At 37.6% G+C, this 24213-nt stretch overlaps 1 protein-coding gene across 9 annotated transcripts in view; it reads right to left on the bottom strand.

Annotated features, from left to right (window-relative positions):
• Positions 1–23917, bottom strand: part of LOC121861383 (transformer-2 protein homolog alpha-like) — a 36189-nt gene extending 12272 nt beyond the window's left edge. For 3 of the 9 annotated variants that reach the window (XM_042359037.1, XM_042359042.1, XM_042359038.1), the window contains exons 1-6: positions 23793–23912; positions 10754–10899; positions 5180–5269; positions 3418–3601; positions 2445–2620; positions 1423–1551 (exon numbers count right to left, since the gene is read on the bottom strand). In XM_042359037.1, coding sequence (XP_042214971.1) covers positions 1423–1551; positions 2445–2620; positions 3418–3601; positions 5180–5269; positions 10754–10899; positions 23793–23828 — 761 coding nt within the window. In that variant the 5' untranslated portion in view covers positions 23829–23912. Of the gene's footprint in view, positions 1–1144; positions 1552–2444; positions 2621–3417; positions 3602–5179; positions 5270–10753; positions 10900–14667; positions 14824–18178; positions 18245–23792 lie in introns of those variants that run through there. The other 6 variants (XR_006088015.1, XR_006088016.1, XM_042359043.1 and 3 more) reach the window with 6 other exon arrangements.
• Between the last annotated feature and the right edge of the window lie 296 nt (positions 23918–24213).

Consider the following 24213-nt stretch of genomic DNA (forward strand, 5'->3'; position numbering starts at 1 on the left):
CTGTGCTATAACTGCAGGTTCCACAATAGGGAGACAGAGGGTTGAAATATGAAACCCAAACTGATGTTCAACTACTGTGTAATGTTCCTCTCTTTTTCCAACCACTTTTCATAATGAAAACATGGTAGACTAAGAGCACTGCAAACAACAAGTAAATTGGCCACAGAGCTGAAGAAAACTCCCCCTATATACAGTACTCGGGTAATGCTGATCTTGATCATTTGACCCCAAAATTCAGTCTAAAAACCCAACCAAATTTAGCAAATGCAAAATCCACACAAAACTATATTTTCTTGTCAGGATTCTAAGAACCTTGACCATAAGACCTTTGACTACTAAAAAAATTGAGAGAATTCTGCATATCCCTAACATCAACTCCCTTGTAATGTCTGGTGAAACACAATTAGCAGAACAACAATTATTGAGAAAACATCAAAATTATATCACTATAAACACCACAAAAAGCACAAATAAAAACTCAAATCTCCCCAGGCTTGAATGCTCATTTACGATCTCTTGTGTGAAACTGGAAGTGTTGTCTGACATATTAATTATTGAATGTTATCAAAATTTCCTTACACAAAACTATGGAGGAACAATTACTTAGCACCATAGTTACTCTGAAGGAATGTTTAAAAGACTCAGTAAAGTATTTAGCCTTTAGCCAGGTCATTATCTTTTACTACAAGAGGCGACTTCAACTTCAAGCAACAATACACACACATAAGAACCTCAATAATTAAATAGTTCTTTCTGTAGTGTTGGTAATCAAATGCAACTCTGGAACCTTTTACAACATTTGGAAAAGCTAAAATGTTCTGGGACAATAGCCTCTAAGACCAAGCCAATTTTATAACACTAGGATAATAAAGAAGTGAAATAATCAGGTTGAAGGACAAGATTGACAAATTAAGCCCATAATTTACAGCATGTTGTACTAGCTTTTAACCATGAGGTGAAGCCAATACACACAACACACCTAGTAATGTAATCTCTGCTATGCCACTGTTACTATTATAATGATTCAGGGTGGACCAAATTTGCAAATACTGAGTGACGTGGTAATCAAATACTTTATCATGAGTTGCTGCAAATTGTAAGTGATAATAACCCTTTATTTTGTTCTCAAATTATCCCATCTTACCTCATGCTAGAGAGAATCCTCAATTCTTAGTGTTTCTCACATTATATTTGTGTTTCATGTTGGACTTGTCAACTGCCAAAGGAACTTGTTCTTAACGAACCTGAATACTTCTCATTCAATGCTTAACAACCTTCACCAATAACTTGTGGTTCATCATCTTCAGCCCAGAGGCCTATACAACAAGCTTCTGTACACTTGCTTAACTAGCTTGCCTCCACATGAATACTTTGTCTGGTGGTGGCTTGAGTTGTGCAGTAACTCCCAGGCCGGGTACATACCCACGGTCATAATAGTCGCGGCGGCCACCGCTGGAACGTTGCCTGTAACGTGGCGACGGAGAACGGTATCTATCACCCCTGTACCCGCCGCCACCTCGCCCACCATATCCTCTGTCATAACCTCCTCGGCTGAAACACACAGAGAACAGTACTTTTTATGTAATACTGGAGTTTATTATGTGATATCCATAAATAAATTAAAACCACATACAAGAAGTTGACGACTTACCTACAGTATGTACACTAAAACCACTGTTAATAGACAAAAAACTAAAGCCCGAGACACTGCAGGTGAGCTATGCATTGTCGACTTTCCAATGAAACAATTGCATTCTCATTTTATTTCAGTGAAACCTCTATCTAACGGACTACTCTCTCCATATAGAGCGTCAGATGAAGGTTTCACATCCGAGAAACCCTCGATAAAGCAGACTTTCATCTCTGTAAAGTCCATTAAATGGAGGTCTCGCCATTTATAAACAGCTGTAAATAAAATCCAAGGCCAAGTGTCCCACTGTAAAGAGGTAATTATGATATATAAATTGGAAAGAAATTGGAAAAAAAAAGCATTATATTAATCTGAGAAATCTTGTGATCTATCCAGGCACAATCTCCTACACTCCCTCACCTTACTGTTGATTTCTTCATATATTTCTCTCCCTTAGTATCATTCCTAGTTTGTAAAATCTCTGTCTTTGGGTCTTCCTTATCTTACCCATCACTTGGGTACACTCTTTCTATCATCACGTCTCCGTCCATCCTTCCAACAAGCCTTCATCACGTTGAATTTAGTTAACCTTCAATTATTCAACATCCCATTGCTTTAGTTAGTCTCATAATATCTTTCAGGTTCATCCTCTTTTTAAGGTTACGCTTCCTGTTTCATGATCGGTTCTCAGATAAGAGAAAAAAGAAAAGAAAAATTACATGGAGGGGGAGAGGAGGAATGCTTAACAATAACAAAAGAAACAAATAAAACTATAGCCAAAAAAAAAAAAAAAGGGTCCTTCGAAAGAACTTACGTGGTGGGTCGACCCATGTAAATGCCTGGAGTAGGTGTGTGAGGTCGCTTGGTGATGGAGAAGTCGACTCTGATCCTCCGTCCGTCGATCTCCATGCCTGAACACTCATCCTTGGCTTCAGCAGCATCTTTTATGGACTCAAAGTACACAAATGCAAATCCTCTTGATTTTCCAGTCTGATAGAGTGAAGTATGAGGGTTAATAGTACAGTTCAGTTTAAAAGAAAGAAAGAAAAATAAAATAAAATCCCAATCTTGTTTAATTCCCTGAAAAATATATATATATATATATATATATATATATATATATATATATATATATATATATATATATATATTAGTTTACATACTGTATACCCTAATACTCAATCTATATAAAGTAAAATGGGAGTTAACGTACAGTACAGTACAGAAGGAATTCAACCACAAAACATTCTTTACTACACACAGTACTGTAGTCTCTAGGCCAATGAAATATCTTCTATCTAATATATGAACAAGTGTCAGGATGACTATAAGTGTTGTTGAAGAGTAAGATAAACCACAGTTAGGGAAAGAAATACTGCACAATCCAAATATAAGGTAAGTATGACATGATAATCTTTCTTTATATATCTTTTTCCTTAATAGCTGGGTATTTTGCTGTGTTCTAATAGTTCTGAGGTTCATAAAAATATTATATGGTATATAAAAAGTAAGCAGAGAATCAGAACATAACCCTCTCAATGATGGAGAACTGCCCCCTCCCCCCCCCCCGATATTTGAGACACTTGACTAGACTCGTCATGCCTGAACTTGAGGAGCATTTCAACTTCTGGAAGCCTAAACATCCCACTAGCCCCTCCCACAAGCCCAATGCATGTACTGTGCTGTGCTTGATGCATGCAACTAGTGATCCTTCAACAAGCTCCCGTTTTCATGAATGTGTAAATTCTGACATCTTAATAATAAGTTCAAATCAGGGAAAAACTCACCTTTGAGTCAAGCACTACTTGCACTTTCTCCAGTGGTCCAAACTTGTCAAAGATGCTATGAAGCTCTCTCTCTGTTGTGTACACACTTAGACCGAACACTCCAAGACACTTTGAAGGCTCGGGGTTGTCTCGAGTACCAATATGACGGCGGCGATTAGACATGGGGGATCTTGATTGAGGCGACCTGTCGAGTTGAGCAAACTTAACTGTTACGAGAGGGATCGACTGTCCACAGTGTGTCCAGTAGAGATGTAACATAAGCAATAATAAGGGCAAACTCAAGTCAACACCACTGCTACCCAAGTATAAGAGCTATCAGTGATTACCACAAAGCTAAATACTGGAAATAAGGCAACAGAGAAAGTTGATGTGAACTTTTGGCAACAGAGAAAGTTGATGTTAACTTTGGGCAACAGGAATCCAAAGTACAACTAACATCTGATTGGCTTATAAGTTTCGAAACTTGGAACAATAAGGTATTCAAGGTTTGTTGTTGGTCTACAGTATATATGCTTTTTACAATCACAAACAAATACAACTGGTCATATCAATCATTCAAACGGTTTTAATTAAACGAAGTGCAGCGCGTCACCGTACACAGGATCGAAATATAACCGTCACGCACCATCCATCAATAATTATAATCCAATTTTGCGACAGTTTAATACTGAGATATAGGACAAGATACAGTACTGCACTCAACACCAGGTGTCATGGAAGTGAATCTGGAAAAATACTGTACTACATCCAAAGATGGTTACTTTACCAGTATTTTACTAATGGCATAAAAAATAATTTGGGGACATCAATCGGTTGAACAATGGCGTCCGACTATCATGAATAAGGTACAGTATTGGTGATCACTGACCTATTTATTACTTACTAATGTGAAGTATTCTTAAAAATATTAGTTTAAAAATATTTGATCACTGATCTGTCTTATAAGTTTTTTCTACTCTATCATGCTGTTTAAATATTACAGTTATTGTATATACGTACTGTAATTTGTTCTACTCAAGCTACGAAAAACTAGAAATATATCCACCGAGACCATCAGTCCAAAATACTGAATGCAAATTTACATGCAGAGTTCAGGAAATAATATTACATACAGTAATAAGAGTTACTTATAAAATGTGCCACAATACATGCATGATCTACACACCCAAAAAAGCCCCAAATCAAACAAATGCATTTAGCTCTCATTGTATTTATATGTAACAGGCACCTGGTCTTAAACTTAGTAAATACCAAGTAAAAATAAAGTCTTGCACTACAATGATGCACTGCTGGATAAAGGTTAAACCTCTGCTTGGGAAGTACAGTATAAGGTAGTCAATAAGAATATGGATAAGGAAATTTAAGCACCTTCCCAAAAGATAACATTAATATATTTAAAAAATGTACCAGTATCACCCATATATTGTACAGTGACTCCACAATGGACAATAACCTTATACATGCATCACCTTCCATGGTTTGGCTTAACTAAGCGAAGACTCGGGATAACTGGAGGGTAAAGTAAAACATTCATGAGGGTAACTTTCTTCAACTACTACATAGAAAAAAAAAAAAAAACCGAGGTACATTTTTTTCCTTCTCATACAGTTTCTTCTTCCAGAGCAGATGATAGTACTGTAGAGGTATAGAGGCATAAAATGTTATACAGTATACTGTACACACTGGTACCCATAAAATAAGGATCCAAACACCACAACACTCTCACACATATGGACAAACGCCACACAGAACTTTCGCATACCGAGTACGTCGTGAGCGCCGGCTTCCATCGTGACCATTACGGGGCGACCCACTTCGAGAGCGGTGCCTACGAGGCGTGCGGGAACGTGACCTGAAATTTTATAATGACCACAATAATTACCCACCCACTCATCATGTATGCAGGAAACACATTAATAAATACTGTACTCAAGAGAGCCACTGAATAAAATAAAATTAATCGAGGTTAGTAATGTGTTGAGGATAATAACATTAATGGGCAAAGTTGAGGGCAGGAGGGCCAAGGGAAAGCAGAGACTGGAATGGACGAATTAAATTAAAAGCGGAGTCAACAGAAAGGTAAAAAAAAATCTCACAGGATTGGTAAAAACAGCCTGAAAACGTTTCGAGTAGAGAACTGTGGTCGCCAACCCTCAGGTATGAGTACGGTAATCTGACTGATTGATTGATGAGCATTAGCAAGGTAAAATTTACATTCGGGAAAATTGGTAAAAAGAAAAATTGGTAAAAAGAAAAATTGCCTCCATACCAGCCATCTTGAGTGATTTCATTATTATTCCAGAATTCTGTACCAGCACCTGCTCCAATTTTAGTTTTCCTGACAATTTTACAGTACAGTATATAACCCAATTCACCTTTTCTTCTTTACAACAACCAATTCTTTGAGAAAATACAAGTATCACTTGATCTCATACCAGAGGACTTTATAGTATACAGAAACCAAAGCCCATTACCCACTATATTTCTACTGTGGTTCAGGGGGAGTGGCAAAAGGACTTAGTACAGTACAGTAGTTGACTGCACAAGTGAAGGATAGCAATAATGTATTACTTACTTCCAGGTAATGTAACAACAAGGTTTCTCCTGCAATTAGCTCAGGAGGAACCTTACCGTAAGGTTAATTTATATTTAATTGAATTTACTAGTACAGTAGGGTTGGGATATATCGCGACTTTATAGAACGATATTTTGTTATCGTGTTTACCAAAATCATCATAATTTTCCTTTATATAGTGATAATTTTTTTTATTTTGCGAGGGAAATCGGGCAGGAAATATTTCAAATGTGCCGCCATGGCAAACAAATGCGTTATTTGCACACCAGAGGTGCCACTGTGGCTGCTCACTCACTTATTCACGCCCGCCCGCTCAGTCACGCTTGCCCGCTCAGTCTTTCTGAGTGAGTGACGAGAAAGCAGCCGACTCTACTGCAGATTCCGACTTCTAAGGCGAGTGTAAATGGGTTGCTAGTGACGTGAAAAGTGAAGTGAACATAATGGAAAGCTTAATGGAAATGATTTAATACTGTAACTAATATTTTTGGTGTTCGTTTATGTAGGTGTGGGATTGTCAAGTGAGGGTGGCAGTGTGTCGTCAGCTGCCGAGTCTGGTGTTCCTTGATATTGAAATAGCCTGTTGTTCCCGAGTTTAGTGTTCATTGGTGCTTTAGTTGGTAAGAAAATTAACTCGTAAAGTCAAGTTTAGTCAATTTTTTTTGCCTCCAGAACCTAACCCTATTTTCCCCTTTGATTACATGTAATTATATATCGCGATTTAGTATATAGCGACCATCGTTGGACCCTATCTCGCTATATATCCAGACCCTACTGTACAGTACTTCTAGAGGTATTTATGCCCAACCTCAATGGTCAACATGCACATCTGCTTAAATCTAATAACACTCACTATCAGTTCACACAGCTCGAGCCTTAACTAAGTATGAAACATGCCTTTCACTTAAAACGGTCGGTGATGACGGAGAATACATGGCCTTCACAAAATGCACCCAATCAACAAGTGTCAAGGTGTGTCCAAAAGACAGGTCAAACATGGACACACACACAATATCTCACTACCATCAATGTAATGATGTTTCTTAATTATTCCTTTTCTTTTTGACATTAAGCCAATATCACTTCTTGATGTTCAACTTATATCACAAAGATCCTGCAACAAACCAGCTGTTGTTGATATCTTGGTCACTCCTATATAACTGTCTTTTAGACCTGTCCAATACACTGGTCAGCATTAGCTGACTTACAAGTCCACAGCTGTAACCACTTCCCCATTAATTACCACCTCCCATAATGAGGGTTTCCGACATGCAAATAGGAGACGACGTCTAATTTTTTAGTGGGCTCTATGGTTAAATATACATGAGGGAATAATGTAATCACACAGTATGTAGGGGCTGTAAGTCCTACACCTCAACACTAAACTCTCACCTTTAAACTTTATACTATTTTATTATTCAGTTCAGTTTGGGGGATGATTTAATAGTAATAAGATCATTACAGTTCCAGCTGTTGTATACATAACTGAACCTGTAATTACCCCTAATCAATTAAATATACTCGGCATTAACATTCACATATGACAAAGACAAGTGTTACCCTCGTCTTCCTCCCCTTCTCTCCAGCCTATACATTTTCCAATATGTTAATGGTGTTAGAGGGTTCGGTTAATGTTGTTTCACCTTACATAATATTAACCAAGTCTGGTGGCTTTTGTTATGGAAACCTTTTATACTGGCATATTTACTGTAATACTCTATTTGCCAGTGTATCTGATGCTCCTAGATCTTGGAAGGAAATATTCAAGATTTTTTCCCCAATGAATATATGGTATATATTTAACCCCTGCACTACTGGATGCCACTTTTGAGTACAGTATTTCATTTGGCTGACATTAGATGATCTTATTTAGCACACAAGACACACCTTGTACCCATAAGGATAATATTTATTCTGACCACTACAGAACAAAACATCAAATGAAAATAAAAGGAAAAGGTATTTTAGTGAATATGTAAGTATGTGTGTGCTGTATGTATGTACTGTATGTATGTACTGTATGTGTGTAGTGTATGTGTGTAGTGTATGTGTGTAGTGTACTGTATGTGTGTGCTGTATGTGTACAGTACTGTATGTGTGTGCTGTATGTATGTACTGTATGTATGTACTGTATGTGTGTAGTGTATGTGTGTAGTGTATGTGTGTAGTGTACTGTATGTGTGTGCTGTATGTGTACAGTACTGTATGTGTGTGCTGTATATGTACTGTATGTATGTACTGTATGTGTGTACTGTATGTGTGTAGTGTATGTGTGTGCTGTATGTATGTGTGTACAGTACTGTATGTGTGTACTGTAGTTTACCATAATTATCTTATTATTCCTTACTGAATAAACATCAATGCATCATAAAGGTCTTTACTAATCTTGGAAGCCTGAAAAACCCTAATCACTGCTGTTACCCTTAAATAATTTTATACAGTATACAATAGATTAATATACTTGTATTACTTACTATACAGTATAATGTACTGTATCTGTTGAGCCATCGTCTAAAACAATGGTTCCCTCTAATACTGTAGTACTGCACTAACTTCAGATAAAGAGATGAGGAGTTGGGATAGCAAAGCACGGAGTTGACTTGAGGGTAGACTCTTGCATTTTTCTAAATTTTGTTGTCTTGTTTCTGATTATTTGAGAGAGGATTTTCCCATTATTATTTATTTGTATGTATTTTGTGTGTTTCTACACACACACATATATAAAGTATACAATACAGGTAAAAGAAATAATTGTCCTAAGGGCAAACACATAGGGAATACAGTATACATTTCTTTGCATACGAGTAAAAAATGTACCCCCCGCCAAGTCAGCAAATGTTATTCACGGATTTGGCTATTCGCAGCCAATTTTGAGAACCTAACCCCCGCAAATTTTATGGGCACGCTGTACTGTGCAATAAGTAAAAAATATAAAAGTTTGATGCTCATCTTTAGCCTATTTTAAGAGATGCCCCCCCCCCCCTTTTCTTGGCTAAATTTTTTCCATCAAGTTAAAATCAACTATAAATAAAACAATCCATTCAAAAAAATAAATAAATAAAAGTTGGTAAGACAATGAATGAGGTTCTCCAAGACTGTCCCACAAAATTAAAAGTTAAGTAATAAACCACTTGTCACTTGCATTGTTTGGACACCACTGACTTGTATAACTGAAAATTTCACATAAAAAACAATAAATATAAATTTCAAATGGCACTCCTCCTCCCTATACCAAAGGTAATACAAAACTGATAACTATACAGACTGAGCAAAGTCAAAATTGATCTGACACTATGTGCTGTCTCTCTAAAAGATCTAAAACATTTGGTTACTTCTGACCAGACAAAATTTATATACCGTAATTAGAAACAATTTGATATTCCCAACCTGTTGTCAGCAATTTCCTCCAACACCACAAACTCTGAAAGATCTTGTCCTGCTAACCACTGGGGACCGTCGAATGTCACAGACTCCCACATGTCCAGCATATTGGTTATTCTGTTTACTGTACAAGTATTTCAAAGTCCTCAAGACCCAACAACAAGCTTCGTTACTCGTGTCTAAATTCTGTCTTGACTCAAGCACTTTCCAGTTAGTCTTGTGAAACACCAAACTCAATACAGTACAGTAGCAGATTAACGGCCAACACGATGTTTCTGTTACATTATCAAGGATAGGTTCTTAGCCTGATCATGTGGATCACTATCAGCGTACATCCTTCGTGCATCCACCTCTCAAGTCAAGTATGAGAGGTGACAAGGTGACAAATTATATTCATGTCAATTTGCATGCGTGTAATTATTCAAATGAGACGAGTCATATAACTTTCTGGTCATGTGTTTTCTAATTTGACCATAAGTTTTAGGTAAAAGAAAATATCTTAATGAAATTCAACAAAGCAAAGTATTTTAAACACTTTCCTACATCCTCCTTATTTTAGTACAGTAACTGTACTTTGTGGAATTTGAATTAAATGGTAATGAAGAAAAATTAGTTAAGAGAAGTTAAGTTATGGTATCTAAAAACTCAGCCCAGGAATGCATCCTCTAATCATAACACAGAGACTATGAAAAAAGTGTCCAGTTTATGCTGCCTTTTTAGAAGAACCAGGGCTGGCATATACACTAAGTGCATTTCTAATCCATTACTCATACTTTAAGGAGAAAAAGAGGATGACTGTCTTTCAATTAGCCTATAACTTTAACACAATACTGTATATCTGCACAGCACTGTACAGTACATAGCTCCACCCATTCTCCTTAAAGCAACAATGACTCCACCACCAAGTGTCCAGAAGACACTGATGATGAAGCAATTTTTTAGGTTCCACTTAGTTCACCACAAAACTTACTACATCTGTCCCACCCAACTTATTCACGAATGAAGTAAAAATTATATGCTGAATCCATATATGCTAGCAAAAATTTTACCTGAAAATAACTGCAGTTAGCTGATGCCAAGCAAGTTGTATAGTTATACTGTACTGCATGTAAGAGCATGTATCTTTAACACTTAGATTTTAAGATTTCATAAATATTAAAATTAATAGAGAATTACCGGTATATTTTTTTCTAATTTCAAGATTCAGGAAACACAAATGATAATAATTATGTCTTTGGTGTAGGAACTGAACACAAGTGGAATTAAATGAAAAACTGGGGCACAGACAAGGGAAGGCCCAAGACAAAATATTTGGTTAATAATTTAAAAATTTTCCCGTCTCAACTAAAGATATACAAAATAATAAGAGTACAGTAATGTTACCTGCTAAAGGATCGTCTACGTGGCTGTGGAGAGCGGGACTGTGATGCAGCACGGCGATGAGGGGGCGAATTGGCTGGCGACTCCAGTCGTGACCTTGAACGAGAGCGAGACCTTGGCGTGAGGCTGTTCCGCTCACCCTCTGGGCTCTGTAAAAGAAAAGAAAGAGAAATAAAATAAAATTAAATTCTAAAAATGGACTCGCCAATACTGTATGTACAGAATGTGTTATTAAACTCCTTAAAAAGAGACAACCTGTACCTTTATTAGCTATAGTACAGTACAGGTAGTTCATATTCCAGTGTTAGGATGCAGCTTTCTCCAATCCCTCAACAGAAAAGAATTAGCTTAACATCTGTGTTACTGGACTGGCAAAAGGTAATGTGTCGCCCATAAACCTATAGAGTAAATCCTTCATCAAAGCTTATCTCCCATCCCTTATAGTGTGTTTCAAAACTCCTTCACTACACAAAGCAGCTGTCATCCTCCTCCAAATATATTCATCACCTCCCGCAATGGCTTCTTCATATCCATATATGCTGCACAGTTCCCTATTTTTTTTTTGTCCTGAACACAAATCTAAGTCAACTTGCCAGCTCCATAGAGCAGCAATTATCAGCTGTTTATGTACGCGCTAATAGACAAAAGCTTCATAGACATTAACGCCTTTGTTCCATAAACTTGAAAAAACGGCAGCTACTTCTCAGCATTTTTGTACAGACGATTAATTTATTTTCTTAATAATATACTGTACAAATAAATAACCATGTTTTACAGCAATTTAACTATTACAGGTAACAGTGGTAACTTTGTGCTGTATGGTGCGGTGTCATCATACCTGAACATCATCTCACCACAAACATTAGCCAGTGGTTGTTTGGTTATTTTGATGGAAAGTTTGCTGGGAAGCTTACTGTTATGTTACTTACTGTGAGGCATGTCAACCAAACCTAATCTAACCCTAAAAATGATATCTGCAAGTATGGATCATATTTACTTGACAAAAACTGAAGAATAACAAAAGTAGGATACTAGCAGTTGTAATTGCAGGTATTTTTCACCACCGAAAACTTAAACATGATACCCGAGGCACCGACTATATATACAGAGATACTGAAGAAAATAGATTAAGCGAGATAGTAATGACTAGTAACGATGTTATTAAGCAAATAGACAAGCTAAAGCTTAATAAGTCACCAGGTCCCAATGTGATATTTGCCAGAGTATTAAAGGAATGTAAGGAAAAGCTTAGTATGCCCTGAGCAAATTTGTTGAACATGTCATTAAAAATGGGTGTAGTACCAGAATCCTGGAGGATAGTGAATGTGATACCTATTTTAAAGAAGGGAGATAGATCACTATCCTCTAACTACTGTCCAATCAGTTTAACATCAATTGTAGCCAAATTGCTGGAAGCAATAATTTCAGAATATTCGAAATCACCTGGAGAAGCAAGTTACGAATGTGAATCATGGTTCATTGATCAAGTTATACTAACAAACTCATAAAATTCGTCCTTCATACCAATTGAACCCTCGGTATTCACTCATTCACACCCTCCATATTTCAGTGAACCAGAAGAGACATAAAATATCTCAAACTCATTCCTGAACCTCTAGTCAGCTACTTGCTTTTAGTGTGCAAGGTGGGCCGAGTTGGTTATTTATGGTGGGCTGAGTTGGTTATTTATGGTGGGCTGAGTTGGTTATTTATGGTGGGCAGAGTTGGTTATTCATGGTGGGCCGAAATGGAGGTACTGTACACCACCTGAAGGCACCGCATGTATAGTCCCTCCACTGTTACTCAACCTTACTCCTACAGTTAGGTGTGCAAGATTCCAGAGGATTAATTAGTTCTGAAAACTGTTTCCTGTTTTTAATAACTGGTGTTCCAGAAGGGCATAAGCAAATGGCTCATGTTGCTAAGATAAACCCCACCTGGCATAATGTGTAAACAATTTCACCTTTCGGTTAACCTTCACCAACTTTTAGGAGAAGACACAATTGTAAATACCTTTTTGCTGTGGAGATTTGTTCAGTTGTTGGTTATATACATTTTTAGACTCGCCAAAAGGAGTTGATAGAACTGGATGAAACTTTGTGGAACGTTAATTACAATCCATTAAATAGATAAATGGAAATGAGAATCCATTCAGTGTTGTTAGGTATGTTTAAAAAAATATTCTGGTAAGTTAGGTTGGGTTAGGTAGGTTACTTTAGGTTAGGTAGGGTTACTTTAGGTTAGGTAGGGTTACTTTAGGTTAGGTCAAGTTGTAATAGGTTCTGTGCATTCTTGTTTCCATTTATCTATCAAATATATAGTAACTGACCTTTCCAAAAAGTTGTCAAATTCTATCAACTCCTTCTGGTGATAGTCTAAAAAACCTACCTAGCCGACAAAAGGACAAAATAGCCACAGCCTTCTTTTTTACCGAGGCTAAATAAAATTCTAAAGGAAAGACTGGTTCTGTTCACCTTTAAATTACAAATGCAGCACCTGGATATCAAGATATGGTAAAGTTTCAGGACAAGGGCATGGGTTAACTAGCTACCAAACAAAAAAATATAGAAGAAACCTTATTCATTAACTGAAGAATAAAGGAAATCAGGTGTTGGAATAGCAATATAATCCCAAGTGTTTCTGGTAAATAAAGACACTGCCAACACCCGGCTACACGAGGCGGAAGACACTACCTTTAACAAGAGGCATCATCTGAATAACGTTAGGATACGCTATTCTATTTCTTACTTACTATGAGAAAATAGTTGCTGCAGCATTAATTTTAGATAATTTTTTTAAGGGCAATAATGGCAAATTATTATTTCTTAAATAAAAAAAAATAGTTTTCCAAAAAAGTACAATTATTATTGTTTATATTTGATTTTTTTTTAAACATCAGCAGCACCAGCATCGTTATCACGGTCTTTTCCACCACAAACACTTGTAGTGAATGTTATTATTATATACATTTTATTATTTGTTGTGGATAACATGAACCAAAAACCCTACCTAACACACCTGTCCTGGGATGGAACTATATGCTCACAATAACTAAGGTTAAGTAGGTTACATTTTATGGGAAGAATGAAAGGAAGGGCAGTCAATCATTATTCGCTGGCTGGGAAGCGTTCGGTCAAACAGCCAATCAGTTGGGTGCCGAGCATTGAATTTGTCATATCACGCAACATGGCTTCATCATGAGCTGGGCAGGTGGCAGCTTTATCTTTATTTACAAGAAAAACTTTTGGGGAAAAACCTGGTTACAATAAGTGTTATTCCTTCAACCGATTTGATTTATTGGGTACGGTAGTCTCAGTATAAGATATGTTTTCTTCTAAAGAGTTATTGTTTGGTAGGTGAATAACCCAGACCTTACTCTTCAATTTTAACTAAAAATATTTACCAATCAATGCCTGGCTGACTTTCTTTCTATATATCCACACGGTCAAATATATATTTATCCATTTATAACATGATGCAACTGAAAATGAATAAAAATTAAAGAACAGAGGTAATTGGAAGTAGCAATAGTTAAAACATTATCATATAGAGATGAACTGATGTAAAGCAAATCTCAAGTCCATTACACTGACCAGCAAACGTTTGGAAAATCAAGAATGGATTGAAGAGGGACATTGCAGGCAGGGAGAATTAACCAACCCGAACATTTATTCCTTTGGCTACATTCCTTTAAATAATAAGACCGCGCTGAATGTCCTGAAACAATAACAACTCAAGAGCATGAGGTTATACACAGAGAACAACTTACATGTGTATGAAGTGGTTCTAGAAAAACAACTCTGGTCCCCCTCTTTGATCACCACCTTGTTGTAAGCACCTCTAGTACTCCATTAACTCCTCTCCTTCTATCGTGATCATAAAACACAGCGTTAGGAAAGTTATAAACACGTCCTTACCTCCATATTTAAGTAGTAATGCCAATATTGTTTTCAAAATAAAGTGAGCTCACACGATGCGCGGCCTTTTCCTCACCATGTACAAACAATGCCAAAACCCTAAAGAACGCGTGCTCTGATTGGTCACTACAGAGACACGCCGTGTGATAGGCCCACGAGAGCGTCGAATTCTATACCCCAAACTCCCTCGTTATTCAGTCTTACAGGGAATTAAGTTGGTAAATATGTATGGTTCTCAGAACGCAAGGTTAAAAATTTACATAGTTTTTATACACCAGATTCTTTTATTTACAATGAAGATATACATTACAGACAAAACTAGATATTTTCGGCGGGGAAGACAAAAAGCTGTCCAAAGCTTATGGGAATGGCTAACTTCGAAAATCGATTTGGTAAGTCTTGGCACCCAGGGCTCGCCTGGGTGTTATTTAACAAGTTACTACCAGCATCCGATAACTTAGTTAACTATTTGTATCACTATTTAACCAATAACATGTGAAAGGATGTTTACAGGATTTCCTATTATTTACAGTTGTCAGAAACGTGGTCGGAATTTCTATATAAGATTATTTAATACTGTAAATAAATATTCACATGATATAAACTGCCGAAAGTCACCAAGGGGCTATAGTGAGTGTTATCACTGTGACCGAGTCACAGTTCAGTCTCTGAGTCTGTTAGTTGGATTAAGCCGCGTCCTCTGGCAGACATTATTTTATCATTTTCGCCTCGTATCAACTAACTGGTCGGTTGGGAGGTCTGTCTGTTAATTGTTACGACCTTCATGGTAGTGTTTCTATAGGAGGAAAACGGAGTACCCGACTACCCAGAGGAAACCTGTTATGTTTGGGAGTGATGGCCACGCTGGATAACACTCTCCCTACATCCAAACCAGGTGCGGTGAATCTAATCGGGGATGCAACGGTTTGAGCACACTACCGCTATGCTATAACTGGAACCATGAAGCAATGGCTATTGCTGGAATTGAAAATAAGGGTTTGATATTTTGAAATAAGGCAAGGACAACCTGAAAATAAAGGAAAACTCTCATAGAAGAAGGAACATGAAGAGGACAAATTATAATCAGGGAGGTAGAACAATATTTCCGTTGTGGCTGAGAGGATTTTATTTTCCCCTTTCATGAATTCATGCTCTAAAAGAATTTACTTCTCACGGAAATAAAACTTAATTCATGTGACGTCGACAAATTGATGTGGTGTTACAATAAGGTTAGGTTGGGTTAGGATGGCTCGTGTAGCTTGATACACAGTTAGGTGGTCCTGTTCTTTTTTTTTTTAATTTTGGACTATCTGTTGTCCTAACCATAAGGTTAGGCTAGTTTAGGTTGTCTGTAAGTTATTTTGCAAAATTACCAATATGCATGCCGGTCATTTTGCAAAATAACCAATTCCGCAAAAAAAAGTAACAAACACACACACACACACACACACACACACACATATATATATATATATATATATATATATATATATATATATATATATATATATATATATATATATATATATATATATATATATATATATATAAAGCACACAGTACTAATGTAAATAAACACACATTAATAAAGAGCAACATTTAATACACCAATGTATCTCATTGGGAATATTACCTCACCGAATCTTGTGGTGGGTCATATTTCTAATATATACGGCATTAGGTTATCTGAGGTTGGTTTAACCCAACGTAACTTAAGCTGAAGAAAGTAAAGCTTTAGCAAATAAGATACACCCTTCACCAGCACTGAAGACACATAGACGCGTGGGTCTGTTGCACGTGTATCCATGCAAACTGTGGAGATTTTGTATTACGTGAGATCGAATCTTAAACCAGGTCAAACTCGGTGTTCTTGAGGGGAGCGAGATGCAAGGACATTGTGGAGAAGAATTCTCACTCTCGATCGGCGTGCCTCAGGGCTCTTGTCTTTCACCAACCCTTTACACGCTCTACACGGCTGACCTGCCACCCCCAATCGTCGACAGCGAGTACGTCATGTATGCCGACGATATAACCCAGATTGTCACATGCCCAGGACGGTCCACGACAAGGATGGCGCGACTCACTTCTCTGGCAATAGAAGATATCTCTGCGTATGAAAATAAATGGAAAATAAAAAACAAACAAAACGAAATTCGACGTCATACTCATAGCCAAATTCAAGCCGGCGCCACTGATGATCGACGACGAAGAGATTGAGTACTCTAAACAAGGCAGGTTACTCGGCCTCATCATCTCTCGGACGGGCATCATTTCCCACTTGAATGACAGACTAAAGAAAGCCAAAGTCGCCGCCGCCAAATTAAAACGTTTTAAACTGATGCCTGAGAAAATAAAAGTCCACCTGTGCAAGGCGCTGGTGAGGCCTGTGTTGGAGTACCCACACTTACCACACGTCACACTCTGAAGACCAGACCACAACAACTACAGAGCTTCCGAAACAAGTGTCTAGGTCAGCCAGTGGCCAAACGCCACCCTACCAGGACACAGTGAAAACCATCCGCCTGAGAAATAAAACAGAGGCCCTCAACGTCAGGTTCCATCGCCTAGGGAAGAAGGTTTGGGACAAGCTCCTGGACAACCCTCACAGCCCAGACCACCTACGCGGGGAAGACATCAATGGAGGGCGACCCTACGCCTGGTGGCCCCGGAGTCTGCCCGCACTTCAACAACCCAACCCGCGACCCATCTATGTCGGCCACAACGATCCACCTTAGATAAAAACTTAAATGATATAAGTTCACATTTAACGAGTCACAATCTAGGGTGTCCATAACGTAATACAGTATAAGATATTAATAAACATGTAATTGTAAAATCAAACTAGTCATTGTCTACTAAATTAACCATTATGCAACCTCATCCTAAATCCTAGGTTAGTTTAGTTAGGCAACAAACTCTGTAATATGTAAAACAAGGGGTGTCGTTCCCCTCTGTTTAACTCATTAAATTTCTTTTCCAACCTTTCCCCCCACGACTTTATGTTGTGACTTCTCTATCCCTCACGTCTGGCTGTGCCTTGAGCCCCAGCATGCCTTCCATCCTTTCCCCACCTTAACCTAAAAAAAAAAAAAAAAATCCAGAGAGATGAGTCGTAGATCGAGTTATGTTTAGTGTTGAGATCATTTGATTTAATTAACTCTCTTTTACCATTGATAACGACCCAATCTTCATAATTACTTATGAACATTAGAGTATTAATATGATATATAGACTAAGCAGGATACCGTTGTGTTGTCCACTAGTTTTTAAGTAATTTGTCCACCGACAAACCAGTGTTTAGCTCTCCTCTTTCTCTGTGAAAACTTGATTGTCTCTTCTAGCCCGCGGGAGTTCAAAACTGTCGAATACATGTACAAGATTTTCATTTAGTGTGTATGTGTGTGTGTGTGTGTACTGGTGGGGTTGGGCCAGCATCGTAATCCACAAGTGTATTACCTGGTTACCATTTCACAATTATACTGACTGAAATATGGAAAGTATTAAATATTACCTTCTTCGATATGTTCATTGTTGATGTTCCGTATTATTCTTGTTTCTTCTTTGCATAGAGTTTATTGTATAACTTTGTGCCGGCGGTAGCTACCACTATTGCATAGTAACTGATGTGGCAGCCTCTACATACTGTGCACCTGCGTTCTGCTGGCAGATGTTACAAGCCAAATGCCATTGTACTGAGCGTCACACCTGCCCCGACGACCGCACACCACCAAGAACAACACACTCGTTTTCTTTGTGTGTGGGGAAGCTAATAGAGGTATAAATTTGTAAATTCAGGTAACCCCAGAGAGAAAAGAAATACAAGACCGCCCGCCACCCCAAGCGCTTCGAGTTTCATTATATCTTCACGGGGAATTTGATGCAGCTCCCATGAGGATGTGATTACTGTAAATGAAAGATGATTCCGACATTTTTCTGTATAATCTTTTATCAACACAAACGTAAAGTTCTAACTATGATGAATGAGGAGTTAAGGTAATTGGTAAATACTGTATATTGTGTTGGGAAACTATTAAGTGACTCTCTCTCTCTCTCTCTCTTTCTCTCTCTCATTTTGCTTTGTGACTGAGTGAATATAAAAATTAGTTATTATCCCTTTACTCCTGGACGCCACTTTACCATTTTATTTCGCTAACGGCAGACGATTTTATTCAGCAGAAAAAGACCCTCGTACCCAAGGAGTTATTACTATATAGCGTTAAAATTATGCAGTTTTTGTCGAAATCTAGACTTTAATTGAAGTGGTAAGTAGAACAAATACGCGGAGTTTCAAATACTACTTGTATATAAATGAACACTGCTGAGAACAATGTGCAACAGATTATTATTATTATTATTATTATTATTATTATTATTATTATTATTATATAGTGGGAAGGGAAAAAGAAAACAACGAAGAAAAACAGAAAATGTAACAGGAAAAAATAAGCGAAACAAAAAGAGAACAAGGAGGAAAAAAGAGTGAGGAGGGGGATGAGAGAGAGTAAGGGGAGAGAGGGAGGGAGGGCGAGGACTTAGGAGAGACAGCAGCAGGTGTGGACGACATGTGTGGAGGAGAACACATGTTTAGGATTTACTAATAAGGCTAGTTGACACTTGCCTCGTCCGTCATCCATCCCCATATACACATTAATTCCTCACACCTTATACTACACCTCATGTCATTCCTCACCCTTGCCACCTCATGGTCTCAACCTGACCCCCTGAGCGCCAAACTTCAGCTATCCACACACATATGTCCTCGTAAATTAGAGTACGACAGCATAATTGGTTACTTAATGAGAATCTATGCAAAAAAATGAAGCCAGTTTTGTAAGTTATACTGGGTGTCCACATGAAACCTTTTACAACTTGGAATAAGCATAACTTTCGATTGGGATCATTATAATTTAATGCAGACAAAGGGCGGCTCATATTAAAGTGGAATAATTAATGACGAGTGAAAATATATTTTAGTAGTAAAAAGTTTCATGTGAACAGCCTGTAGTTGCGTCGTTGTTTAGACAGCGATAATAATAATAATAACAACAATAATAATAATATCGAAAGTCAGTCACACTAATCTACAATAATAGTCTAATTCAGTCTGACAACAAAAATTTACGGCTCCTGGGTGGAGCAGCATCACAACACTATGAACAACTAACTATCCAATGATGCATATTTTGAAAGGCGCATAATAAGTTTACGAAATATAGAATACTGTATAAGCTAAGAAAAAGATACGTTACGAAAGTAAAAAATTACGAGAAGCGAATAAAAATATCACAATAGAAGTGGTGAAAAGTGTAATTATTTAACATGATATCCGTGGAAAAGGGTATTACTGGTATAAGAAAACGACTACGAGTATTTCATAAATAATATTGTTTAAGATTTTAGCAATGCTGAACTAGAAATACCAGTCAACGCCACCTCTTGGTGGTTACGGGAACTAGGACAACACGTCACCGCCATCTCCCGGTGATAAGAGTGTACTGAAACTGCCGTATCGTGAAATGTGAACACCTGCTAGTTACATGCAACACAGGTGTCACAGTGCGTCCAGCACACGTCTCGAAAGACTATTCAATAAATGTCTGATTTTCTGCCTAAAATTTTAACGACGCAGGGCGCATGCGTTGTAAACTGTTTTTTAACCTATTATTTTGCATCAGCTCGTTCGTTTATTGTGGAGAGGGATAAATGCTTCCGTACCCAATATTAATTTTATAATCTATAAATTTCTAAGTACAGGTATTTAGTTTACAAATTAATAATGCTTTTCAATTTTATGCATTGATCTTCAGTTACGAGGAACATTCGTCATTCTATCATATATGAATCCGCGAACAGATTACCAGTCGGCTTTGGAATCGGGCAGCATTACTGGCTATTTTTTATTAGTAAAGCTATTTGTCAGAGTGTAGCTCAACTCAGTGAAAGAGAAGCTAAACTTGAGAGGACACTGATGAGCTCAGTTTGTAGTATGAAAGAGGATTTTGGTGAGTCGGAAATAACCTAGCAGGTGTTCCCTTAGTGAGATCTCTATCTTATAGACTTGACAAGTCTTAACACGAAGATAAATTAGCCAGAGGCATGTGTGTGTGCGTGTGGTCATTATATACTACGTAGACATGACTCTAACACGAAGGTGAATAAGTTAGAGAGAGTGTGTGTGTGTGTGTGTGTGACTTATTTGTGGGTTATATACGGATATATCTGATGAACGCCGCTACTTTTCAATATAAATCCTATCAAAATAGCATGGAAAAAAACCTCTGCTACACAATGAAATCTCTGTCCGCCGCACTACACAACTCAGTTAAATGCCAGACATTGCAAGTTGGCAATGGAATTTTGGCCACCAACAAATATCAGAAACAAGACGATCAGAACCCACAAAAAATATATATGTATATATATTTTTATCAAGGTATAGAAAAATATATTCGCTGATTTTTTTTAATTAAATGTACAGTACATACATAAATTTATTGGATCACTGGGTATAATTGTACGGTGTCTTACTAACTTTATTACGCGTCTAAAGACCTTCGTTTTGAAGCGGAATAACATTATAACAACACCATACAAATGTTCCCCTGAACTACCAATAATACTGTACATGGTCAGCATTAATAAACATGGTAATACATATTAACAGAACCTGCTACAGTACGTCCAAATGCCACTGTAATATATCCAGACATTTATATATATATAAATCGCCAACATGAAAGTAAATCAGATATGAAAATCACTGTTAGTGTATATATTAACATATATCACTGAAGCTAGAAGTCACGATGCCGAGGAGAGAAATTTATGGTTGAAATTTTATTTAAAACTGACAGGTAACTAAGCCTCGGTACCCACATAACAAATTTAATGACAAGTGTTTTTATGATTGAGGCAACCGGTGTAGATTTTTTGTTAGTGAAGACGTACAGAAATATTTTGCAACATAATATATCTATACGTCTTAATGTACTGTATATACAAAACAATATTTCTTAGTATATTGTGTATATTATTAAAAGTTGCTTACAGTAGCAAGTAAATTATGAAGGGATATACATTTTTTCTGCAATTATAAATTCTTATACAAGAAACCCATGCTCCTGAGGGTAGGTAGGGTGAAGGGAGAGAGAGTCCCCGCCTGCACTGCTGTATACATATATGAGGAAAGATATAACACTGGAAGATGTACACAGGGACACTAGGATTATTTTTAGAAGAACAAAATTTACAACTTGTTTTCTATTCCCATTTTCTAACAAAACCAAAATCAGTCGGCCACAATAAATATAACAAAACTAACAAAAACGGGTAAACACATTCAATGATAAATAAAAACACACAGATGTGACACGATATACCAAAAGATTGCACGTACTATAGCAGCCTTGTGGAGGGATGTGTAGGTGGTGATGGTGAGTCGTGACATTCAGCGTGAGGGGAAGATACTGAGTTGCGTGATTAAGTCTTTAAAAAAAATCCTATTTCATAAGGCGGAATAATTATCGTCCATTTGCTGCAGGGTTGAATTTCAATTGAGGAGGCAAAATATCTTACTACAATCTGTCCGTGGTAGGTGACGCTAAGCCCACGTGACAGACTTTAAATTCCGTTGTGTCGTAAACAATATTGAGATGAAAAATTTATTAAAAATGACTCGCCAAACATTAATAACTCTTACGTGATAAGTCAATCAGAGGTCATCTTTGGTATGACTTCTGTGTGTCGTTCAAAATATTCAAGCGTTGTTAACTAAGCGACACCTTCATATCCTGTAACTAACGAAGAGGAACCTATAGTTTATCGATTTAGCGGGATGTATACAAATATGTCAGCTTAAATATCAATGTAACAATCATGATATATCAAATTTCAAGGAACCTTCCCATTATAAGTCAAAGAAGAAATAGGGATCTTTTTGTCAGAAATTTTGAATGGTTGTTCTTTTTGGCAGCCTATCTCAGCCAACCACGTCACTTTTTACTGAAACAACACGATATTGTAAAATTATGGCAACTTTTTTTCAGTTCCAATCTCGAACTCATTTAATATTTATATATGTCCTCTTTAAGAAACAGTATATATAAACTACACTACTAGTAGAGAATATCATAAAACATAATATTGTACTTGTATACTTCAGACTTAAACCGCTTTCGTGTGATGTTATCCCACAGTATTAATTCCCATCAGAGTTAATATAACACGCCTCCTCGGCCAACATGATTTTCCTTTTTGTGTGTGTGTGCATGTTTGGGAGCATAGATATTTTTTTTTCAATTGCCATAATTTATATCTCTGTACTGAAGCAGAACGCAGAAGTGGTGATTAAAGTGGCAGTAGGTAAATATTAAACAGCCTGAATGCTATATAGTACATAATTATGAAGACCTGTACAGTAGAGCTTTAAAGATTCATAGCTAGGATTTTTTTTTTCCGTTAGTGCGAAGGTGACAGTGTGCTGAGGCAGTGGTGTACAGAAAGCGTCTGAGGGGATAACACAGTTCAAGGACTTTCACGAGATCACTGGCGAGTCTGTATTACTTTGAGTTAATAGAATGAAGTTCGAACAAAAAATGAATCATTATATTGCAACTCTTACCTTTCCTTCGCGCTTGAAAAACGAAATAACGTCTTTCCTGTACATTATTTTGCTGTAATTGAAACAGTTTCCTGCGGCACAGCTAAGTGGCCATAACGAGGCGCTTCAGCTATATAGTTCATGTGAGCGACACGGGCTGCAGCACCAGCGGCGATATTACACGCAAGGCAGAACCTTACGGCACATCATCTGTGAAGTCAAGTGTGCATGTAAACATTACTCTCAAGGCACATGTTAGCAGGGAAGGAGACGAATTGCACGAGTGATCGCCTGCTCAGCCTTGGGAAAGCTGACAGGTAGCATGATATAATATGCACGCTGGATTACGAACCTCGCACGGATTAAAACCAAAAGATGGACGAGATGATGCAAACACACACACACACACACAATTACACAGGCGGTGTTCATACTACGGATCCACGAGGTGTCACGTATTAATACTCGTAACTGTATCACCGTGTTCTTGCCGCTGATAGCCAGACAGACAGTAGCCAGGACTTACCTTGATGACAGAGAGGACTGTGTATTTCCGGGTCATCTTGGAAGGTGTCAGTCACTTGAGTCTACTGGGGGTGTGTGAGTAGTTTCCAAGAGGCCTGGGCGTGTGTGGGTCTCCAAGGGGCGTGCAAACCTTAAGTAAGAAAGAAAAATATCACATCAATACCCGTAGCAAATAACTATTATCGTTCAGTGAATTGTGTGGATCTTCCAGCAACATTTACTGATTAAATAAATTTCAGTTTCAAGAACTACACTACACTACCATGCTCACTGTTCACCTAGATTCTGAAACAACATTCGTAACGTAACTTATCTTCGACGTGATCTCTGAGCAGTCAGATATCAGAAAAAAAGGTGTTCGAGTCATGCGCTTCTGTGTGGCCATTACGTTTCCACGGTCTTAGTGGCCTCAAGTCTTTCGC

Source organism: Homarus americanus, unplaced genomic scaffold, assembly GCF_018991925.1.
Source record: "Homarus americanus isolate GMGI-L3 unplaced genomic scaffold, GMGI_Hamer_2.0 scaffold24260, whole genome shotgun sequence".
Classification (NCBI taxonomy): domain Eukaryota; kingdom Metazoa; phylum Arthropoda; class Malacostraca; order Decapoda; family Nephropidae; genus Homarus; species Homarus americanus.